The sequence below is a fragment of the Octopus sinensis genome, linkage group LG1 (genome assembly GCF_006345805.1).
Source record: "Octopus sinensis linkage group LG1, ASM634580v1, whole genome shotgun sequence".
Taxonomy (NCBI): Eukaryota; Metazoa; Mollusca; class Cephalopoda; order Octopoda; family Octopodidae; genus Octopus; species Octopus sinensis.
This window is the reverse complement of record NC_042997.1, coordinates 97358943-97382251: the sequence shown is the minus strand read 5'-3', so window position 1 is coordinate 97382251 and position 23309 is coordinate 97358943. Positions and strand designations below refer to the sequence as shown.

The 23309-nt window shown below is 36.5% G+C and overlaps 1 protein-coding gene across 2 annotated transcripts; it reads right to left on the bottom strand.

Moving 5' to 3' along the window:
• Positions 1 to 854: 854 nt before the first annotated feature.
• Positions 855 to 21813, bottom strand: LOC115217049 (iron-sulfur protein NUBPL-like). 2 transcript variants are annotated; one of them, XM_029786640.2, is made up of 10 exons: positions 21662 to 21813; positions 19173 to 19323; positions 17738 to 17772; positions 15712 to 15802; positions 14376 to 14415; positions 13592 to 13682; positions 12071 to 12164; positions 10800 to 11006; positions 4053 to 4135; positions 855 to 1248 (listed from the first exon to the last, which is right to left on the bottom strand). In XM_029786640.2, the coding sequence occupies exons 1-10, from the start codon at positions 21764 to 21766 to the stop codon at positions 1189 to 1191; spliced, it is 957 nt and encodes a 318-aa protein (XP_029642500.2). In that variant the 5' UTR covers positions 21767 to 21813; the 3' UTR covers positions 855 to 1188. The 2 variants fall into 2 exon arrangements, with proteins under 2 accessions (XP_029642500.2, XP_036359023.1); XM_036503130.1 differs by lacking the exon at positions 21662 to 21813 and adding an exon at positions 20229 to 20249.
• Positions 21814 to 23309: the final 1496 nt, after the last annotated feature.

Genomic DNA, 23309 nt, shown 5'->3' with positions numbered 1-23309 from the left:
CAACAAGATTAGCTGGCCAACAGACAGAAATTTTAACTTTACATCCACAATACTTTATTAAAGATTGTTTAAATCATTATATAGAACACAATATGTGGTATTAAGTGTTTGATAACATAGAAGAGTTTACTTGCTTACTAGAATTTGCAATTAAATCACTTATCATTAATAGCAATTCAAAGGTGGTGAGTTGGCAGAACTGTTAGTATGCTGGGCAAAATTCTTAGCAATATTTCATTCACCTTTAAGTTCTGAATTCAAATTTCGCCGAGGTTGACTTTGTCTTTCATACTTTTGAGATCAATAAACTACTGTATTTTAACATGTATAAGGAAAACCGTTTTTGTCAAAAATTAGGATAAAAAAAATATGGTAGTTTCTTATACATGGACAGTAATATAATCCCTTACAAAACCTTTTTTCCAAATTTTAAGCCCCCAAAACTGGGGGGTTCCTTATACACACTAAAATATGGTAAGTACCAGTTGAGCACTAGGGTCAATGCAATCAATTTACGCCTCCCCCAGATTTGCTGGCCTTGTGCTAAAATTTGAAACCATTAATTGCAATTCAAAATACTCTTAGCAATTGTGGTGTTGATAATGGTAACCTAATACTAATATTAAGTTACCGTTTCAACTACTGGACTGTGGCCGTACAGGAGCACTACCTTGAAAGGTTTAGTCAAACAAATTGACCTCAGTACTTACTTTCTAAGGTTAGTACTTATTCTGTTGGTCACTTTTATCGAATTGCTAAGTTACAGGGGTGTAAATGAAGCAATGCCAATTGTCAAGTGGTGAAGTGTGGGGACACACACACACAAATGATGGGTTTCCATAGTCAAGCAAATTCACTCACAAGGCTTATTTTGGCCTGGGGTTATAGTAGAAAACACTTGCCCAAGGTACTACACAATGGGACTGAACCTGAAACCATGTGGTTGCAAAGCAAGCTTCTTAACCACACAGCTATGCCTGCTATTTACAAATATAGTGGGTAGTTACAATGCTTGAAATTGTTAAATAAGTTTTCCATTCAGTATTGAAACATATAGCACCACAATGGTTCTAAGAAGGTTCTTACTATGTGAAAATAAATGTTTCAAAATGAAACAGAAACACAAACCATGCAACAGATTGCATTAATATTGTTATACCTAAGTATAATGACAAATACAATTTAATATCAATTTGCTTCTGAAACTTTCTGAGCTAATTTTGCAGCTATATCTTTGTAAATGTTAGCCTGCAATGAAAAGAAGAGAAAAAATGGTTAGAATAAAAACAACATGAAGAGGTTGCTACTATAATATACAAGCAGTACTGCCCAGCGTTGCTCGGGTTTGTTTCAACCCTTTAGAATTGGATTTTTTTAAAAGTAAAAATTTTGCATTATGTAGCTTGTTATTCTCTTTAAAGAACATTTTTCTGGTTGAAATACACCGAAAAATGGCGACACAGCAGTAAAAAAATTGTAAAAAATAGGGATTTTCATAGAAAAAAAAGCACCTGTTTGATGTAAATAATTTTTGGTGTTAACATGGTCCAATTTGAATTTTTTCTTCAACGGAAGGAAGAGCAAGCCTTCTATCATACTCTCAATTTTGGTCAACTTGCACCACAGGGTCTTGGAGGAGATAGTGTTAGTTGAAGGCTGCCAAACCTGCCACACATAGACAACTTCAGCTTTATATATATAGAGATTATCATTTAAGCTTGAGCAGGTTTTTGGCTATTTACTCCATAGTATGTAGCCAATCTAATGTTCAACATCTAATGTCTTACTTTTATGCTATACTCTGTGAGGATGCATGGCCTAATGGTTAGAGTGTTGCATTTATGATTGTGAGATTGTAGGTTCAGTTCCTGTATTGGGTGTTGTGTTGCAATTTTGAGCAAAACACTTAATTTCACGTTGTTTTGTGATCACTTCAACATCTGACATGTGGAATGTTGTGCACCTGTACAGGCAATGCCAATTTGATAGAGGGAATTTATGTGCAGCACAAACATTTAATCATTATAAGCAAATCACCTGTGCAAGTTATTTAGCAAGAAATTGCAGAACCATCCTTGGATTGAGAGACTACCATTAATGTTATACTCTAATCAGGTAACAACAGTTAGCATCATAAAGAGAATTTTATTTCTTTAACAAAAGAAATCATGCATGTCTTTTTAGTTAATGTCTATAATATACATTTTGTAAAAAAAATAGTGACTGAAACCTTTGGAAATATGCTGTGCTTGAGAAGACCTGGCAAGCCTAGTGAGACCATAACCATGTGGCCTTTGCCAGGGGTTTAACCAGTCCACTTATGCATACCTTTCCTTCATTGGACACTAAACTCAGCTTGTGAAGACCTGTTGAGGCAAGTGAAATTGAAATCAAATTCGATGACTGGCATCAGTGCTAGTGGAGCACTAAGAGCATCATCCGAGCGTGATCATTGCCAGAGCAGCTAACTGGCTTCAGTGCTGGTGGCATGTAAAAAACACCATTCGAGCGTGACCATTACCAGTGTTCCCTTACTGACACTTGTGCTGGTGGTATGTGAAAAACAACATTCAAGCGAGGACATTGCCAGTGCCACTGGACTGGCTCCTGTGCAGGTGACACATAAAAACACCGTTTGAGCGTGGCTGTTGCCAGTACCGCCTGACTGGCCCTTGTGCCGGTGGCACATAAAAGCACCCACTACACTCTGGAGTGGTTGGCGTTTGGAAGGGTATCCAGCTTTAGAAACCTGCCAGATCAGATTGGAGCCTGGTGCAGCCATCTGGTTTGTCAGTCCTCAGTCAAATCGTCCAACCCATGCCAGCATGGAAAGCGGACATTAAACGATGATGATGATGATGATGATGATAAAGTGTCTTATGCAAATATGTAAAATTAAGGCATGTGGCTTAGTGGTTAGGGTATTCTGCTCATGGTCATAAGGTCGTGAGGTCAACTCCCAGCAGCACATTGTGTCTTTGAGCAAGACACTTTATTTCACTCAGCTGGCAAAAATGAGTAGTACCAGTATTTCAAAGAACCAACCTTGTTACATTCTATGTCATGCTGAATCTCACTGAGAAATATGTTAAGAGTATGTATATCTGTGGAGAGCTCAGCCACTTGCATGTTAATTTCATGAGCAGGCTGTTCCGTTGATCGAATCAACTGGAACCTTTGTCATTGTAACTGATGGAATGCCAGTTTGTTAGTTATAAAGCATCTTCATATATTGTGTCAATATTTATTATAAATGCATAAAGTATCTCTATATGTAGTGTAAATAGGCTATTGCTAACTTTATGCTGTTAAGATAAGTCTCTCTCTCTCTCTCTATATATATATATATATATATATATCATCATCATCATCATCATTTAACGTCCGTTCTCCATGCTAGCATGGGTTGGACGGTTCGACCGGGGATCTGGGAAGCCAGAAGGCTGCACCAGGCTCCAGTCTTATCTGGCAATGTTTCTACAGCTGGATGCTCTTCATAAAAAATACCTGTACATCATCTCTAAACCTTCTAATATACATATATATATATATATATATATATATATATATATATATATATATATACATACACATACACACACTCATATATACACACATATATATGGCGTTAGGAAGGGCATCCAGCTGTAGAAACACTGCCAGGTCAGACTGGAGCCTGGTGCAGCTTCCTGGCTTCCCAGACCCCGGTCAAACCATCCAACCCATGCTAGCATGGAAAATGGATATTAAACGATGATGATGATGATGATATATATATCATCACATATATAAAGTAAATATGTATCATGTGTCAATATGTATAATAAATGTATAAAGTATCTCTGAACATAATGTAAATAGGCTAGCTATTAAAATAACCACCTTATTTTGCTCAAGAACACAATACATCATCACCCAGTCCAGGACTGAAACCACAATCACATGATCATGAATCCAGCACCCCAACCACTAAGCCACGTGCCTCTCCTCGTGGACATGGTGGTGTAAAATATTTATTTTAGCATTCTATAACAAGATCAGAGTTTACTCACCTGAGGGCTGTCTGGTTTAGATACAACTATAGGGGAACCACTGTCACTTTTTTCTCGAATATCAATATGAAGAGGAACATCTCCTAGAAAAGTAATAATAAATAAAAAAAATTATCACTATGCACAATTTCATTTGATAACATAGCTGACTGAATTGATAGTGTATCAGACAACCAGCTTGATGTACTAGACTGCCTGACCCAGTAAATGTTAAGAATATTTCCCACAGATGCAGTGCCAGTGCTAATGAACTAACAATGCTTCACCTGATAAGCCAGTACTACAGTGGTTCTTAACCGGGGTCCATATAAAATTTTGTGGGGCCCATGCAACAAAATAGTAAATTGGTGATCCACAATAATATTTTAAGGACCCCTGAAAAATTTTTACTTTAGATGTATGTATTGGTTTGTATAGCAAAAAAACAGCTGGGTTTCTTTCTCTAATGTTTTACACAGTTTAAACCTACATAAAGTTAATATATAAAAAACAAAATATGAATTTTAAAAGAAGTATTTATAAAACTAATTTTCAACCCTTTTGTTACCGTATATATTTTGTGATACTCTGTGTTTCTTTCAATTAATTCTAAATATAACAAAGAATTTAATATAATAACTTAGTTACCATTCAGCTAGTGTTAGGAACATAAATTGTGACTAAGCTTCGGTGGAAGATTTTAATTCAAAACTTATGGAAACAAGACATTTGTACTATAGAGCCAGAGGTGGTTTCAGCTGGGTTGGTATCAAAAGGGTTAAAAATCAAATGGTGATGGGGGTCCACCAGAATAAAATAATAATCAAAGGGGTTCATAGATAAAAAAAGGCTGAGAACCCCTGTAATACTCTATCAACTTGGCCATTTATGACTGGACATCCATGGAATGGCATATCAGTGCTACAGGGAAGTACATTTTGTTGCCCAAGTGAATAAAGTGACACCTACACTGTCTCTCAACCGATTGGAAATAATAGTTAAATTTCTCTCAAATCACACCCTATTATGTTAAAAATGGTAGACACTTTGGACTATATAGTCCTAGATACATTTAAAAAGATGTAATAATCAAAGCTGGAATGATTTTAAACATAAATTTACTCAACCAGAGCTGACATCAGACTGAACAACAACACCTGTTAATTGTAACAAGTCACTGAAGAACTGTACAATTTTCCAAGTGTTTTTAGCTGATTAAAGAGATGGATTGATATCCTCTTATCAGTACAACTTGGTTTTTAAGTGGTTGCTAAATCTGATAGAAACAACAGTCAAATCTCCCTTAAATCCTATCCTATCATTTTAAATAAAGAAGGTCAGAGTGGATAATTTAGTTCTAGATATACTATGCCTGAAGTTAAGGAGTTGTTATGGTCAGACCACTGTTGACCATAGGGCAGGCCTAGAGCTAAACAACATCAACAACAAACTAGAAATGGAGAGTTTCTGCTGAGAAGACTAATTCTGGTCATACTACATGACTATTATTACTTTGTTATTACTTAATTCTTTAGCATTTAAACTGACCATATCTGGCCCAAATATTCTACCTATTTTATGCTAAATTTAGTTACATCCTGCCTCTTACACCTACCCTACAATCCCATTCTAAAAATAAACAATCACATCATTGAAATATCTTGGAGTAATAATATAATGCATGATTAATTCAAAACAACGTTAATAAATAACAATTACAGTTATCGTCATTGCTATTGCTACTTCATGGGTTGTTACTGGTGCTGTTTCATACAACATTGTTTAAACTGGTGTATATTTTCTTAATTTTATTGTGCTACAAAATTCTTACATTCTCCAATTTTTTTTATTTTCTCTGTTGTTTGTACTCTGTGTAAGTTTGATCTATTAATATAAATATCTATGAGAGGAAGCCAAAAATTATCTGCACTTTCGCCATAACATATCCTTACTATTATCACACTGCCTTCTGCACATGGGTACTTATAGATGGTACTATTGTGGTCACATGATCGAAGTCTGAGTCTGATTGCGCCCTTTTTCTTTCTGACTTTACAGTGTAATCACAGCTGCTCCACTAGTAATGTGCACCAAAGAAGAACAAAGAGCAATGATCTGAGAGATGGTAACGGTGAACTGGTTCACCGTTACCATCTCTCAAGCTTGCTGAATCTTCTCATCAGTGGTGGAGGTTTACAGGCGTCCTACTCCCTCTTTGTGCATCATGCTTGTCCAGCGACTTTTAAACTTCTTGATCCACTCATACACACTTCTATGTGGTAGTGCATTATCCCTATATTATGCTAAAAGCCTCTGATGAATTTCAGCACCTGACACACTTTCTGACCAGAGAAATCAGATCACTGCTTCTTTTAATTCTTTGGTGCACGTTGCTAGTGGAGTAGTCATGTTTACACTGTAAAGCCAGAAAGAAAAATGGCACAACCAGGCTCACACTTCAATCACATGACCACAATAGTACCAACTATAAGCAGACATGCGCAGAAGGCAATGTGACAATAATAAAGATATGTTATGGTGAAAGTGTAGATAATTTTTTACTTCTCTTCGTATATATTCACACTTAAATATTAATTGTCTGAAAGTCTTTGGTCTTTGCTTTCTTTCTGTTTGCATGTATACATATATTCTGGTGCACTTTTCAGTCATTTGACTGCAGCCATGCTGGAGCACCACTTTAAAGGGTCTTTTAACCAAAGAAATCAACCCAGGACTTATTCTTTGTAAGCCTAGTACTTATTCTACAGGTCTCTTTTGCCGAATCCCTAAGTTACAAGAACATAAACACACCAATATTATTCGTCAAGTGATGGTGGTGGTGGTGGAGTGGGGGACAAATACAGACACAAACACATATACATGTAATCATCATCATCATCATCATCATCATTTAACGTCCGTTTTCCGCGCTAGCACGGGTTGGACGGTTTCGACCGGGGTCTGGGGAGCCAGGGTCTGCCCCAGCATATATACACACATACAAATGGTGTAACTAGGAACTTTCTCTTAAATTCCCTGATGAAGCTGTTTTACTAAATAGATTGTATTGATTAATTATTTAATTATATATAATTATAAATGGATATGCTCTCAGCTGAAACATGTGTGGGATATTTTATTTATTTATTAATGTCTATAACTTATGGATTTTATAGATATAAATATAAATAAATAAATAATTAATATACTATTTTTCTATTGCTAACTTTGTTTTATATTCTCTGGACCTATGTACTATTTGTTGGAAATACTATATGTTCTTAGGTCCTCTTTTGAGGCTTATTATATATCTACATGGACTTAGGGTGCTGTAAATAAACTGTCGTCTAAATTATGCAAAGAGTGAAAATAACACTGACATCTCATTTTAACAGATATATTTATCAAAATAACATAAAAATATCTTGAAATACTAAAGAGTAAATTTATTCAATAAAATTGTTATTGGCTTCAACCATGGCCTCCAGGCGACTCTTCTGCAACTTTTCTGGATGATCTCCTTGTTTAAGTTGGTGAATGCTGCCATAATCCTTGTCTTCTGTTCATCTTTGGTGCTACAAGGAGTTTTGTTGGTCTCATGCTCAACTGTACCCCACATGAGGGTTGCAGTCTGGAGAGTTAGGTAGCCAGATGTTATAGGTGATGTGGTTGCAGATATTGTCTGACAGCCATGACTGGGTTCTTCTGCTTGTGTGGCATGGTGCAGAGCCCTGTTATCAGACATAGGGTCTTTCAGCAGCCACTTTCATGATCCAAGGCAGCACTACCTCTTCCAGGCACTTGATACAGGCCTCCGTGTGAGTCTGATGCTGTCTGAGATGAATGGAAGCATAATGTCACCATCACTAGTGATCACTCCAAACACCATGGTGCTGACTGATGTTGACAGGATATTTTGATTTTTATCACTCTTGGTACATGCACTGTTCTCAGATTGACACCCAATCACTCTGAATGTTCATATTGGAGCTTCCAGCATGAATGCCAAGTAGTACAGCATATCGTTTCCATATTTCTAGCAGAGAGAATTGCATCATGGTACTGTTTTTCTCAAAGACAGGAGCCATTCAGGTAGAAAACTACACGAGGCTACTGTGTCTGTTTTGGTAGGGTTTTTACGGTTGAATGCCCTTTCTAACATTAACCACTGTGTAGTAGACAAAATCGGAAACAAACAATGCACATGGCGCATGTGTGAAATTAAAAGTATAAAATGGCAATAATAATTTACTCATCACACCCTGTATATATATATATATATATATATATATATATATATATATATATATATATATAATATATATATATATATCAAATGGGCTTCTTTCAGTTTCCGTCTACCAAATTCACTTACAAGGCTTTTAGCTCAAGGTACGCAGTGGGACTGAATCCGGAAGTCAAGCTGTTATATTTAATTTGTTTACCTGCATAATTACATTCTCTAATCTGAATGCTGAAGGGTTAAACTTTTTGCTCCCTATGAAAAATAGACCATAAATGACTTGTCTCTTCTCTTCTTGACTCTGGGCTGTCTTTCTGCTTTCCTCTCCAAAGTCGTGTTGGTTTCGAATTGTCATCAGTGTTCCTATAATTGTGTTTGTTTTTTTTCTAGGTATGAGTGTTGGTCCAATGCAAACCCATTTTTTACCCCTGGGAAGTGGTGGTTCATATTAATCAGGTCTTTAAACTCTCTAGCATGGAGAGCAAGGCGGGGGTGGGGTGGGTGGGCTATCAGGAGCTTGCACTCCACTGGCAAAGCTGTCAGGATCACTGAAGCATACAAGCCACTAATGAAGCTTTTGAGTAGTGTATCTATTCTGAATAGTAACTTTATTTACATCTAGGCTAACTAGTCTAGTAAGAATTAAGAATCTTATTCATGATCAAGGAGTGGTGATAGTGGTAGGATTTGAACCAATAGCTCTTCAAAGGGAGTTTCTATAGATATGGAATCATAGCTATTGCTACCCTAGATTAGCTCTGAGTAGATCTATTGTGAAAGGAATTCCATTCATGACCTCTTTTTTTTCAGAGATAATATACCTAAGATTACATTCATCTAATGTATAATACAATTATTTTTTGAAATAGTGAGGTGTAATATGAGAAATTTTGTTAAAGTTTTTTAAGAGGCTGAGTCACCAAGTAGAGTAGATTAGCCTTGAGCTAATGCATGTATGTATGTAGGACAGTTGACAGGAGCCAGCCAGGTAGAAAACTACCTGAGGCTACTGTGTCTGTTTTGGCAGGGTTTTTATGGTTGGATGACCTTTCTACCATCAACCACTCTGCAGAATGGACTCAGTGCTTTTTATGTGGTATTAGCACAAGCAAGGTTAGTTTTGGCATGATTTTTACAGCTGGATGTCCTTCCAGATGCCAACCATTCTACAATGTGGACTGAAAACTTTTTATGTGGCACTGCACTGGCAGGGTCACCAAGTAACTTGCAAGACAAGGAATTATGAGAGGGGCAGGGGCATTTGAGGAGGGGAACTTGTGTCAGAGGATGAAAGGTTAGTGTGACAGAGAGAGAGAGAAGCAGAAACAGGTGTCTTGCTATAACAGAGGGGGCGTTTGAAGGGTGAAAGGTATTCCAGTCATGACCTTCTCTTCTTTTTTCAGACACAATATATCTACGATTACATTCATCTAATGTCTCTTTCAATGTTTTTCTTAGTTGTAAGGTGTAATTTGAGGGAAATTTTGCTAATGTTTCTAAGAGGCTGAGTTATCAAATAGAGGTTCTCTATTTGGCTCATGGAATTGTGGTATTAATATATATTTGTAACACAGGCATGGGACAACAAAATACTTAAGGGTGTAAAAGTTAGCAGATCAAAAATTGATCCCAGTACTTGACAGGTATTTATTTTATCAATCTCATAAAGATGGAAAGCAAACTGGACCTTTGAACTCAAATATAGGCACAAGCATGGCTTGTGGTTAAGAAGCTTGTTTCCCAATCGTGTAGTCTCAGGTTCAGTTCCACAGTGCAGCACTTGGGGCAAGAGTCTTCAACTATAGCTCTAAACCAACCAAAGCCTTTTGAGAGGATTTGGTAGATGGAAACTGAAAGTATGTGCATGTGTGTGTGTTCGTGTGTACTCTTATTTTATTAACTCTGAAAGGATAAAAGGTAAAGTTGGCCTTGAAGGCATTTGAACTCAAGATGTAAAGCTAGAAAAAAAAATCGCTGCTAAACATTTTGTCTGGCATGCTAACCATTCTGCCAACTCACTGACTTACTATTCTTAATAATGATATCAAATTAAGGCAGTGAGCTGGATGAAACATTAGCATGCCGGGCGAAATGCTTAGCAGTATTTCGTCTGTCTTTATGTTTTCAGTTCAAATTCCGCTGAGGTCAACTTTGCCTTTCATCCTTTGGGAGTCGATAAATTAAGTACCAGTAGTATACTGGGGTCAATCTAATTGACTGGCCCCCCTCCCCAAAATTTTTGGGCCCTATGCCTAGAGAAGAAAAGAATAATGATATCAAATTTTGGCTCAATGCCAGCAATTTCAAGTGAAAAGGTAAGCTGATTACATTGACACCACTGCTCCACTGGTACTTATTTTATCAACCCCTGAAAGGATGAAAGGCAAAGTTGACCTTGGCAGAACTTGAACTCAGAATGTATAGATGGACGAAATGTGGCTAAGCTCTCTGCCCAGGGTGGTAACAATTCTGCCAGTTTGCCACCCTAGTTACTGTTCTTAATAATATAATCAATAACTACTTACCCAAAATTTCAATGCCAAGCTCTGTGGCCATTCTCTGGGCACCATCCTTGCCAAAGATATGCTCTGCATGTCCACATTTGGAACAAATATGTATGCTCATGTTCTGTACGATTCCAAGAATGGGAACACTCACTTTAGCAAACATCTCTACTCCACGCCTAGCATCCATTAAAGCAATATCTTGAGGAGTGGTCACAATTACAGCTCCTGATTGCAGAATAAAATATATTTTTGATGATAATGGTGATGGTTTTTGCATTAGCTCAAAGCTATGGATGAAATGAAATAGAGTTAATTGAATGAGTAACATTTTATGACTGACTGAAATTCCATTTTACAAACCCAGAGGACTGAATGTGGCTGTGCTTAAAAAATTACATTTCACAAGCACAAGATTTGGACTCTGGCCACTCTGTGTGGCACTTTGGACAAGTGTCTTTTACTATAGCTCCAAACTGTCCAATGTCATGTGAGTGAAATTTGGTAGTTGAAAACTGTACAGAAGCCTATTTTAGATAGATAGATAGATAGATGGATAGCTAGCTAGCTAGAGAAATGGAAAGAAGGGTGGGTTGATGGATGGCTGGATAGACAGACAGATAATTTTCATTTAAAGTTCACTTTTCTATGCTTGCATGGGTCAGGTAGAAGTTACTGAGGCTGATTTTCTATAGCTGGATGTGCTTCCTGTCACCAACTCTCATCAGTTTTCAAGCAGGGCAACATTTCCCCCCATGACCAGACACGTTTTCAGTGTGATGGTGAGGCTCATTTACAATATCAAGTGATGCCACATGGACGGACACCCCTGCCCACACACAAAGCCTTTATTGGTCAGATACCACACCAACAGCAGTTTCTTATTTCTTTATTGCCCACAAGGGGCTAAACATAGAGGGAACAAACAAGGACAGACAAAGGGATTAAGTCGATTACATCGACCCCAGTGCATAACTGGTACTTAATTTATCGACCCCAAAAGGATGACAGGCAAAGTTGACTGCAGCAGAATTTGAACTGAGAGTGTAACGGCAGACGAAATACAGCTAAGCATTTTGCCCAGCGTGCTAACGATTCTGCCAACTCGCCGCCTTTGCTAATGTTTCTGCCAGCTTGCCACCTTACACTAACAGCATTTTCTGATAGACACAGAGATATATTTATATAGCAACTAGCAGCTGGTTCTGAAACCAGATATATCAGGTGTGGTTTATCTACTGCACACCAATCCCTTAAAATGTCTAAGTGTAAGCATATCAGTTTTTATTTACCTGCAATTGGTATATTTTGAGTCAAAGAAAGCTGTATATCTCCTGTTCCTGGAGGCATGTCCACAATGAGGTAGTCAGTATTAGACCATGAAACCTGACAAAATATAAATTATTTTGCATTACAAATTAGAAAGCACTATTCAATGTATAGAAATTATTTTTTGAAATGGTGAATCTTGAAGCAGATAAAGCTATAAATAATAGCATATAAATAAAATCTGTTTAAGAAAAACTCTTTGGATTGAAAAAGTTAAAGGCTGTCCATAGGACTTGAACCTACATCTCCTGTAGACATGACAAGTATTCTACTACTGGACCAAAGCAAACCAACGAATTTCTCCTCTGTACAAAGTTTTAAAATCCAATATTTACAATCTATTATTTATGGCTGGCCTGAATAAATTTGATTTAGTTAGTGATGTGACTTTTTGATAATCATATTGATTGGAGCTTATTAAATACTCTTAACACTTTTAGCTATCCTTAGTTTTACGTCAGTTTCAGTATTGCCATCTGCTGTCCGAGCACAACACATGACCAGTACATATTTAATTAATCTCGAAAAGATAAAAGCGAAGTTAACCTCAACAGGATTTAAACTAAAACGTAAAGGAACGTAAATAAATATTGCAAAGCATTGTTCATTTCGCTCCACTACCATTTCAGCGGCGACTCCTCGTTCTCTCAGCCTAGTAATAATGATATCTGATTTTGGTCAGCAATTTTAAAGGGAGTGGGTTAGTCAATACCATCAATCCCCATACTTAACTTACTTATTTTATCGAACCCCGGAGAGATGAAAGGCAAAGTTGAGCACGGCGGGATTTGAGCTCGAAACATAACGAGCGGGAAGAAATGTCACTAAGCATTTTGTTCGACATTCTAATGATTCTGCAAGCTCACCAAGATTCCCGCCAGCGGGCTTTGAACCCGGAACGTAAAGAGTCAAAAGGCAAAACAATTACATCACCTAACAATATATATTTAAGAAGTAGAGATTGCCAGGGGAGGCAACTCCCTCAAAATGTAGACACATTACTAGTTGTACAAACGATGTTAACTCCCTTGTTGTGTGTGTGTGTGTGTGTGTGTGTGTGTTAACACATATTTGATAGTGGCGTGCTTTGTGGAATTCTCCCTATCTCATTTGATGTAGAACACATTTTATTTTTATTGGCCAATAGAAAGAGATTTTGTGAACTGATTTGCATGTAATTAACATGTTACATCACCAGCAAAAATTTCATCAGAGCAGTGAAGGTTAAACTCTGACTGAAAATGTTGAAATGAGAAAGAAGTAAACTGTAATTATAGTTAACAACAAAACCATTATAAAATATGTGCTGAGTTACCATTAGAAGGAATGAAAAACAAAGATCTTAGTTAATGAGAGTTAATCAAATATCACTTGAAAAATAACACACAATAGGCTTCCATACAATTTCCATTCATTAGCTTCCATTAGGCAACCTGAAACTACAGAAGATGATATTTGCCCGAAGGTGTTGACCTGATATTTACCTGTCTGAGCAATTTATCAATGGCAGAAATGACCATTGGACCTCGCCATACAATTGGAGACTTTTCATCAACTAAAAATCCCATTGACATGCTAAAAGACAAAAATATAAAATAAAAATAATGATAATGTTGCCATGAAGAGAGGACCTTCTCTCAGAAAAACAAATAAATAAGCATAGACAGTTTCCATTCATCAACTTTCATCCACAAGTATTAAGCAACCTGAGAATACCTTAGATGATATTTACCCAAAGGTATTGACCTGCAGCAGTTTAACCCTTTAGCATTTAAACCAACCAGATCCAGCCAAAATATTCTGACTGTTTTATGTTCAAACTGGGCATATCTGGCCTCTCACACCTACCCGGCAATGTCATTCTAAGAATAAAGCAATTTCATGCATCACAGAAATCTCAGAGCTACAAAATAATGCATGATTAATTTAAAACAATGTGGATAAATATTAAATTTGACAGAGTAACCTGAATGCTAAAAGGTTAAATGAAACATTACCAGCATTAATCCCATCAATTTCAGAGGGCCAGTTTCATGAGGGACTGCCTCTTTCTCTAGACACAGCATGCACAAAAAATAAATGACAGCCTGTCACTTGTGGGATCAAATTTGGGCTACATTTGGTTGGTGGTGAAGCCTGCACCCATGATAATAGAATATCGCTAAACAGATCAAAGATTTTCCAAACACAAATTTTAAATAATGTTAATAAAATCAAATTTCTTTTAATCAACCAATCATTTTTGAAGAAAAAAATCTCCATAATTACCATTTTATGCCAAAATTTTTCAGAGGTATCATCATGTTAGCTGGAAAATAATTTTAAAATGTAGTTTTTTAAACAATTTTATACAAAATTAAATTTTAAAATCCTACTATATATACATGCACACACACCACCACCACTATCACCATCACCATCATCGTCATCATTCTACACCCTTGAACCTGCTGACATAGTTTGACAGGAACCAATGGAACCTGCATTGAGCTCCAATGTCTGATTTATGCACACACAAACATGCATGTATGTATGTATGTATTATGTATGTATGTATGTATCATGTATGTATTATGTATGTATGTACACATAAGCTGTAAAGTGTCACCTAAGTTTGGGACCAATGGTAGGTTTCACACTCCACTTCTATATCCAGTGAGATATGAAGCAAAGTATCAAACCATGGAACAGTGTTAATAAAATACAGTAAACAGCCAGGATTACATAATTGCTCTTGAAACATTATATAATCTTGGTAATTCATGTCATCAGTGTTCAGCAAATGTGTTTCATGTATATGCATGCATGCATACATGTGTGCATACATACGCACATACATACTGTTATTCTTACTCTCTGTTTCTTGTTTGATAGCCTCCTGCTTTTACATTATCTTTTTACAATGATAGTGAATAAATATACATAGCTGATAAATTATTTTATGCGTATTATTATTATTATTATTGAGTGAGAGAGCTGTGCATGCCATCAAAGTGACACTGGGGTAAAATATACAAAGCCCAGTATACTATTCATGCCTACCCATCTGATAAGGGTACACCATGAACATGCATAACAACCATGTGTGCATGACACCTTGATCTCATATCAAGATAAACAGTACATGACTTTGCAGGTGGGGCCCAGTTAGAATTTACTTCAGGTTGAGTAACCCATCCTACTCAAAAGGTACCTGAATAAGGGTTGTTTAAGGATGTTGAACAAAACACCCATGTTTCCAAAGGTGAATTATCCAAACCCCAAAGAATTTCAACACATGGCTATGATGCTCCCCCACTACTTCTGCTCATGATCAGAGATGCACATATTGTCAGTCACTAAGGGACATGCTCAACTGGTTAAGATCAAGCAACTGACAAGCAAACCTGTGGTACTGAGCAGAATATTTGCTGTAGCTCATCATTTATACCAAGGCAAAACAATGTACATGATAACACTTCCAATCAATTAAGATCAGAAGCCAGGAGAGCCACTGCCTGGTACTGCATCAGCGCATTTATTGTTGTTGTTGTTGTTGTTATTATTATTATTATTATCGTAATCATTATTATTATTATCATTAAAGCAAGTACAGTAATTTTACCATGATTAAGTTCTGGTTCTTCTTGTAGATTCATCATCTTAGGAATTGATGGACCAAAAATATCAGCATCAAGGATGCCTACTGTTTTGTCCTGTAAAGAGAAATGATTTCCTATGTTGACAGATGGCTACAGTTTATATCAAGAATGAATAATGATCATTTACTCAACCCCTGTATATGCCTGATACCAGATTACATTTTGTTGTTCTTACTGTGTAGCCATTCATTGACCCTAATTGAGTTGATCTATGACCCAACCCTTGGATGGCCCAAGTATTTGCACTAGGTCTCTGATTTAAGAATAATACAATATTTTGGTGTGCTGCCTCTTACAGCAGCAATCCATGAGTTAGGATTCCTTTCCTTCCTTTTTCTTATGCATCTCCAAAGCCTTGAAGAAGGTTATGAGCATGGACATAGCCTGTTGCTCCTCAGACAGTAGAAGACTGCTGTAGATCAGAATTGTGCCTGTATTCATATACCCAGTCAAGGTTTATTTTATATCATAGTGGCATGAGTTGGGTGGTCTGGCAAGATCCAGTGAATCCAAAGACTGTCATGCTCCATTTTCCACATTGGCATGGTTTCCACAACTGGATGCCCTTCCTAATGTCAACCACTTTGTAACAGTCTCACAAGACCATTACAACAAATTCTTACAGCAAAGACATGGACATACCAATACTTAGACTTTAAATCTGGTTAACCATTCCATATTAAAAGGAATACCTCATTTAATATAGTAAGATGTATATGTTCAAAAGTTAGGCACAAACAGAATGAGAGATAACTGGTAGAACTAAAAATATTCCTTCAAGAATAAAAATGCCTAAACAACTTAGTAAATCAAGCCATAATCAAGGTAAAAGAGCCTAATCTGTTCCTACAGAGAAACTCTCACAATAAGGGTTAACACAAAACCAAAACATAAATATTCCATTTGTAGGCACCTGTAGTCTAAAAAACCATAACATATGGCGTGTGAAGCTGCAAAAACAACACAAAAAAACTGTTACTCAGAGTTTCAGTCTAGATCAAGACTGATTCCAGTCTTGATCACAACTGTCCAACGAACGGAAACGTGAAACTCTGAGTAACAGTTTTTTTGTGATATTTCTGCAGCTTTAATAAAAAAGCATATTACTCTACCTTTGGTATTTGCATATGACCTTGATTTGCATTTATGCGCTTACTTGTGTGTGTGTGTGTATATATATATATATATACTGGTTGGCAGAATTCTCATTGCAGTAAAGACAAATGAAATCCAAGTAGGATGAAAGCAGAGATATGTACATACTCTCTAAGAGTTAGATATGTTGTGCATTAAGTATAGGTGTGGTTGTGTGGTAGACAGTTTGCTTCCCAACTATATGGTCTTGGATTCAGTTTTACTGTGTGACACCTTGAGCAAGTGCCTTCTTCTATAACCCTAGCCTGACCAAAGTCTTGCGAGTGGGTATGGTAGATGGAAGCTGAAAGAAGCCAATCGTATAAATACATGTACATGTATCTATGAGTGTGTATCTTTGTTTTTGTGTTTGTCCCTCACCTCCACTTGATACTGATGTTGGTTTGTTTATGTCCCTGTAACTTAGCAGTTTGGCAAAAGTGACCTATAGGATAAGTCCCAAGTTTAAAAAATAAATACTGGGGTTGATATGTTCAATTAAACCCTTCAAGGTTGTGCCTCAACATAGCTGTAGTCGAATCATCATCATCATCTTTTAATGTCCATTTTCCATGTGGCATGGGTTGGATGGTTTGACCAGAGCTGCAGCAGGCAGCTTCACTGACTGTTCTGGTTTCTACGACTGGATGTCCTTCCTAACGTCAATGACAGAAACAAATAGAAAATACACACACACACATACATATACTGAAAGTCAAGCCAAGAGATGACATAACCAGGCACCACTATTCTCTTGTTGACAAATGTTAGAAATATAGGGTTTAATCAGTGTTCTATTTCCTTGCATATCATTTATCATCCTTTTAAAAGGTATTAAATAATAATTAAACTTACCTTGTCTAATGCAGCTAAACCCAATGCCAGATTGACTTGAAAGAGATAAAAAAAAAACCATTTAAATATGTGATTCTGAAGACAGTATAATATAACATAATATAATACAATATAATATGGTATATTATATCATATTTATATACATATGTTTATGTACCTTGTAAATGTCCTTCATAATTAACTTATATATGTTTATGAACTTATATATATATACATAGATATAGTAATGATTAAAACAATATTTGCTATAGGACTTAAAATGAAATGTTGAGCCAAATATATATATGTATATATATATATTATATATATATATATATATATATATATATACACATATACAGAGTGCAAAAGGTATTTGAGGACATACCTTTTTTGGGTCATTGTTGCATTTTTCACTAACTCTGTATAATCTTTGTTTCAGAAAATAACAATGGCAGACTCTCAGCTTACTCAAGAAATGAAGAGGCATGCTATTATTGTGGTTATAAAGGCTGAGCATAGCGATTTAGAAATACCTCGATTTTTAAAAGTTGCCAGATCTTTCGTCTACAAAGTTTGTAAGGAGCTAGAGACTAAAGATGGAAATGTATTACCAGTATCAAAGGATAAAAAGCATTCTAAATGCTCTGAAAACATCAGAACACCTGAATTTATCCAGCAAGTTCAACAGACCATTGATTACAATCCCAGAAAGTCCATGAGGTCAATTGCAAAAAGATGTCCATGTGTCAGAAGGAACAGTCAGAACTGTTGCCCACGAAGACAACAGATATAAGTCTTATATGATGAGGAAAAGTCAATTTGTCAGGAAAAAAAAAAGTCACTACATCAGATCTAAAAGGCTTTTAAACAAACTGAAAAATCCAGCAGAAGAAGATTTGATTAAGTTTTTCTCAAATGAGAAAAACTTTGATCAAAAAGTTAAAAGAAATGACAGATGGTTATGAGCAGGCCTTCTGAAGTTCCAAGGGTTTTGCATACAAAATTTCCTGCAACTGTCATGGTTTTAGGGGTTGTCAGCAATGAAGGACATGTGATGCCTCCTTACTTCTTTCCACAAGGCTTTAGAGTTAACTCTGCCCTTCATTGAGGTCCTGAAAATAATTGTTAGACAGTGTATGCAATGGAAAGTGATATGAGTTTCAGTAAGACTCTGCACTATCATACATGGCTCTAGTAACACAAGAATGGATGGCTGAAAATTTTCATGATCACACAACCCCTAACATTTGGCATATATACATAACAGGCTTCTTTCAGTTTCTGTCTACCAAATCCACTCACAAGGCTTTGGTCAACCTGAGGCTATAGTAGAGAAGACACTTGCTCAAGGTGCCACACAACGGGACTAAACATGGAACCATATGGTTGGGAAGAAAGCTTCTTACCACACAGCCATCACTATAAGTTTCCCTGAAAGATATTGAAATCTTACCTGCAGTTGTTGACTTGCCAACACCACCTTTTGCAGAAGATACAACAATAACATGTTTAATTCCATCGATTGGCTTCTTTTTAGGAAGACCTCGAGCCATTCTTTGACGACGAAGTTCTTCAAATTCTTCAGCTGACATCTTGTTAGCATTCTGTAAATGGGAAAATATTAGAAATACTGATTTAACCAAATAATTTGATACAAATTTGAGACGTGAGTTGAGTTCCAATTTGAAAACAGAAAGATTTTATGAAGCATTTTCATTATGCTTTCATGACAGATTAACTAATTCTTAAATTAATATACGCAATTACATCCATATGAGCTTTGTCTCACTGTGAAATTAGGCACAATGAAGGCTTTTTCATCAGCTTAGGATGAGAAACAAACTGAGTGATTTCCTTGCCATTTATTAATTCATCTTGATCCAGTCATCTTTGCTTTCACACACACACACACACATATCTTTTAACTTATACTTGTTTCGATCATTGAACTGTGGCCATGCTGAGGCACTGCCTTGAAGAGTTTTTGTTGAACCCTCAATACTTTTTTTGGCTTGGTACTTATTCTATCAGTCTCTGTATGCCAAACCTCTAAGTTATGCACACATACACACCTACCAACCTATCTATCTATCTATCTATTTATCTCTTTATGTATCATCACCTCCTCACTTTTGACCCTTGGCACAGTATCTAGGTTACCCTTCTTCTTTTCTTTTTAAGACGATGGAGTATGATTTCAGGGAGATTTGGTTGCTATTTTTAGGTAGTCGAATGACTGAGTATTGTACAGGTTGAGTTTGAATTTCTCTTTTATCTCTTTTATATGCTTGTCATTACACTGTGGCCATGCTGGGGCACCACCTTGAATTTTTAGCCAAATGAATTGATCCCAGTACTTATTTTTTTAAAAAAGACTGGTACTTATTGTACTGGTCGCTTTTGCCAAATTGCTAAGTTACAAGGATATAAACACACTAACACCGGTTGCCAAACGTTGATGGCGGTTAAAAACAGAGACAAAGACACACACACACCAACACACACATACGTTGAGCTTCTTTCAGTTTCCGTCTACCAAATCCTCTCACAAGGCTTTGTTCGGCCTGAGGCAAAAGTAGAAGACGCTTGCCCAAGGTGCCAAGCAGTGGAAGTAAACCGGGAACCATGTGGTTGAGAACGAAGCTTCTTACCACACAGCCAAATCTGTCACTTCTATTTTTACAGCTGATGAACAAAAGCTGTACAGACCCACTATATAGTTACGGTCCGTTGTGTTTAGAGTTCAAATCCCAGTCAAATACTTAGATCGATACTAAATTCCTTAAAAGCAATCTAAATGAATGGATTAAAAAAAAAAAGAGGATTTTTCAAATACGTATCTCTGACATGTCAACTTTGCTTAGAAACCGATTCCTGTTACTACTTCGTAAACTTGCTATAGCTTCGTATGTGATTGATCTCTTTGATCATCAAACGAATTCTAAAACTGCAAGTTCTTTGAGAAATAATATATATATATATATATATATATATATACATACATATCCATTCCGGTATCACTCTTGATGGTGTCAAGCCAGCGGGTTCTTGGTCGGCCTCTTCCTCTCTTGCCACTGACCATTCCGAGCATGATGTCCTTCAACAGGAATTTTCTCCGCATAATATGACCGAAATGTACCAATCTATGCTTGGTGATCCTAGCTTCTAGCGACATTTTCGGACTGATCTGCGTAAGAACTTTTTTATTGATACCGGAATGGACATAGCCAATCTGAAAGAAGCGGCCCAGGATAGAACTGACTGGAGGACACTGATCCATGGAGTAACCGAGAGTCGACTTCAACTGAGCGGATAGATAGATAGATAGATACATACATACATACCTCGGTAAAAACTTACACACACACACGCATAAATTTATATATATATATATATATATATATATACATACATATCCATTCCGGTATCACTCTTGATGGTGTCAAGCCAGCGGGTTCTTGGTCGGCCTCTTCCTCTCTTGCCACTGACCATTCCGAGCATGATGTCCTTCAACAGGAATTTTCTCCGCATAATATGACCGAAATGTACCAATCTATACTTGGTGATCCTAGCTTCTAGCGACATTTTCGGACTGATCTGCGTAAGAACTTTTTTATTGATACCGGAATGGACATAGCCAATCTGAAAGAAGCGGCCCAGGATAGAACTGACTGGAGGACACTGATCCATGGAGTAACCGAGAGTCGACTTCAACTGAGCGGATAGATAGATAGATAGATACATACATACATACCTCGGTAAAAACTTACACACACACACGCATAAATTTATATATATATATATATATATATATCGTATCAATTCTTTCGCCTGTGGTGCTATCGATATAGATGATAGTTCATGACGGTAGAATGATTAATATAAAACAGAGACCAATACACAAACAGACTCAATTAATTTTAATGAATATTTCAAGCTTACATGACTGCTACAAAGTGAAAACGTTCGAAAAGCTGCACGGACGGCTCTGAGTCGATGTTTGTTTATATGACGCGATAAAACACATGGTAGTGCGTAAGTAGCCATGTTGGAATTTAAAAGGTCTTGTGCGTTATCTCCCTTGCTCCATAAAACATCTTATCTTTTTAATTTTGAAGGACATTCTTATTAGAGACTAGCAGTATAACCCGGCCTTGCCCAGGATTAAGTTATGATTATTAAGCTAATCAAGTTCTTTATTTCAAACCAAACTAAGTAATATGGACGTCAAATTTGGGCGAAATCCGTTGAAATTAGCTATATGTATATATGTATATATATTATATATATATATTATATATATATAATATAATTTAAATATATATGGGCAACAGACACGAACACACATACACACACGTACGTACACCTATTGCACGTTTCGTGCACACATACATGTTCATAAACAGAAATGAATGGAAAAAATGTTGTTAAATTTGTAGATTAACACTTGCACAATTTTCAGTAAGAAAAAAAAAATCAGTTTTTTTGCATGGAATCAACTACTCTGGCCTCAAAACCCTTTTCGTGGTCTCTGAAACGGAGTGGGGTGTGGTGGAGGCTTCGCAAATTGTACCCATTTATATTGTGTAATTCACTGACAAATTGTTACTCACCTCTGTTTCTTTGTTGTTAAATAAATGGATTGTCAGCAAAGCACTTTTTTACTCAGCGTAAAATAAAAACAAAACTCTTTCGCACCCAAAGTAATGTGAGAGAGAGAGAGAGAGTGGGGAGAAAGATGAACGATTTAAAATAAATAAATGATTTAAAATAAATATATTGTAATTGTTGCGTGAGAAAGTATATATACTATGATTATAAAGTATAGTGTCTTTCAAAAACAAAAAACAAAACATTTTACATTCTATTTTTTATGAACGTAGTCACTTACTCTCTCTCTCTCTCTCTCTCTCTCTCTCTCTCTCTCTCTCTCTCCTTCTCTCACTTTGTCTTTCCCGTGAAACTCTCTGCCTCCTTCTTCCACTTTTCTTTATCTTATTTTTTTTGTTAGACGTTCGCAAAAAAGCTAAGGCTGTTTATTAACGTCATTTAATCTCTGTCTCTTCATCTCTCAATTTGTCTTTCCCATGAAACTCTCTGCCTCCTTCTTCCTCTTTTCTTTATCTTATTTTTTTTTTGTTAGACACTGGCAAAAAAGCTAAGGCTAATATTTTTTGTGGCCAAAAGCTATGTCTGAAAATAGATATTTACACTACCCACGGGTGCCTTGGGGTAAAAATAAGTTGACAAAACCCAGATAGGATGTTGACAAATGTCCTCCTAAAATTTGAGCGACATGTGTGCTAATTTGTGGACATGCATAAATTATAATCATATACACACACGCATGCACACACATTCTCCCTTTTATAGATATGATAATATTCCGGCTTGCAAAACTAGATATGATCGTTAGAATGTCAGAAAGACCCTGCGATATTTCTTCCAGTTCTTTACATTCTGTTTTAAATCTCTAGGAAAACAACTGGCGAAGGTAAAGTATATGTTGAAAACGTGTGATGTGCGCATTCTTTACCTCCACCAGTTCAATGATTGAAACAAGTAAAAGATAAAAGATATGTGTGTGTGT

Bases quoted from the DNA above. Each gene is read 5' to 3' on its own strand.
- LOC115217049 (XM_029786640.2), bottom strand. From the start codon at position 21,766: ATGGCTACTTACGCACTACCATGTGTTTTATCGCGTCATATAAACAAA. The intron at 19,324-21,661 runs GTAAGCTTGAAA...TCCCATTTACAG, and splicing joins TTTCACTTTGTAGCAGTCAT to AATGCTAACAAGATGTCAGC. The intron at 11,007-12,070 runs GTAAATAAAAAC...TTCTGCAATCAG, and splicing joins TCAAAATATACCAATTGCAG to GAGCTGTAATTGTGACCACT.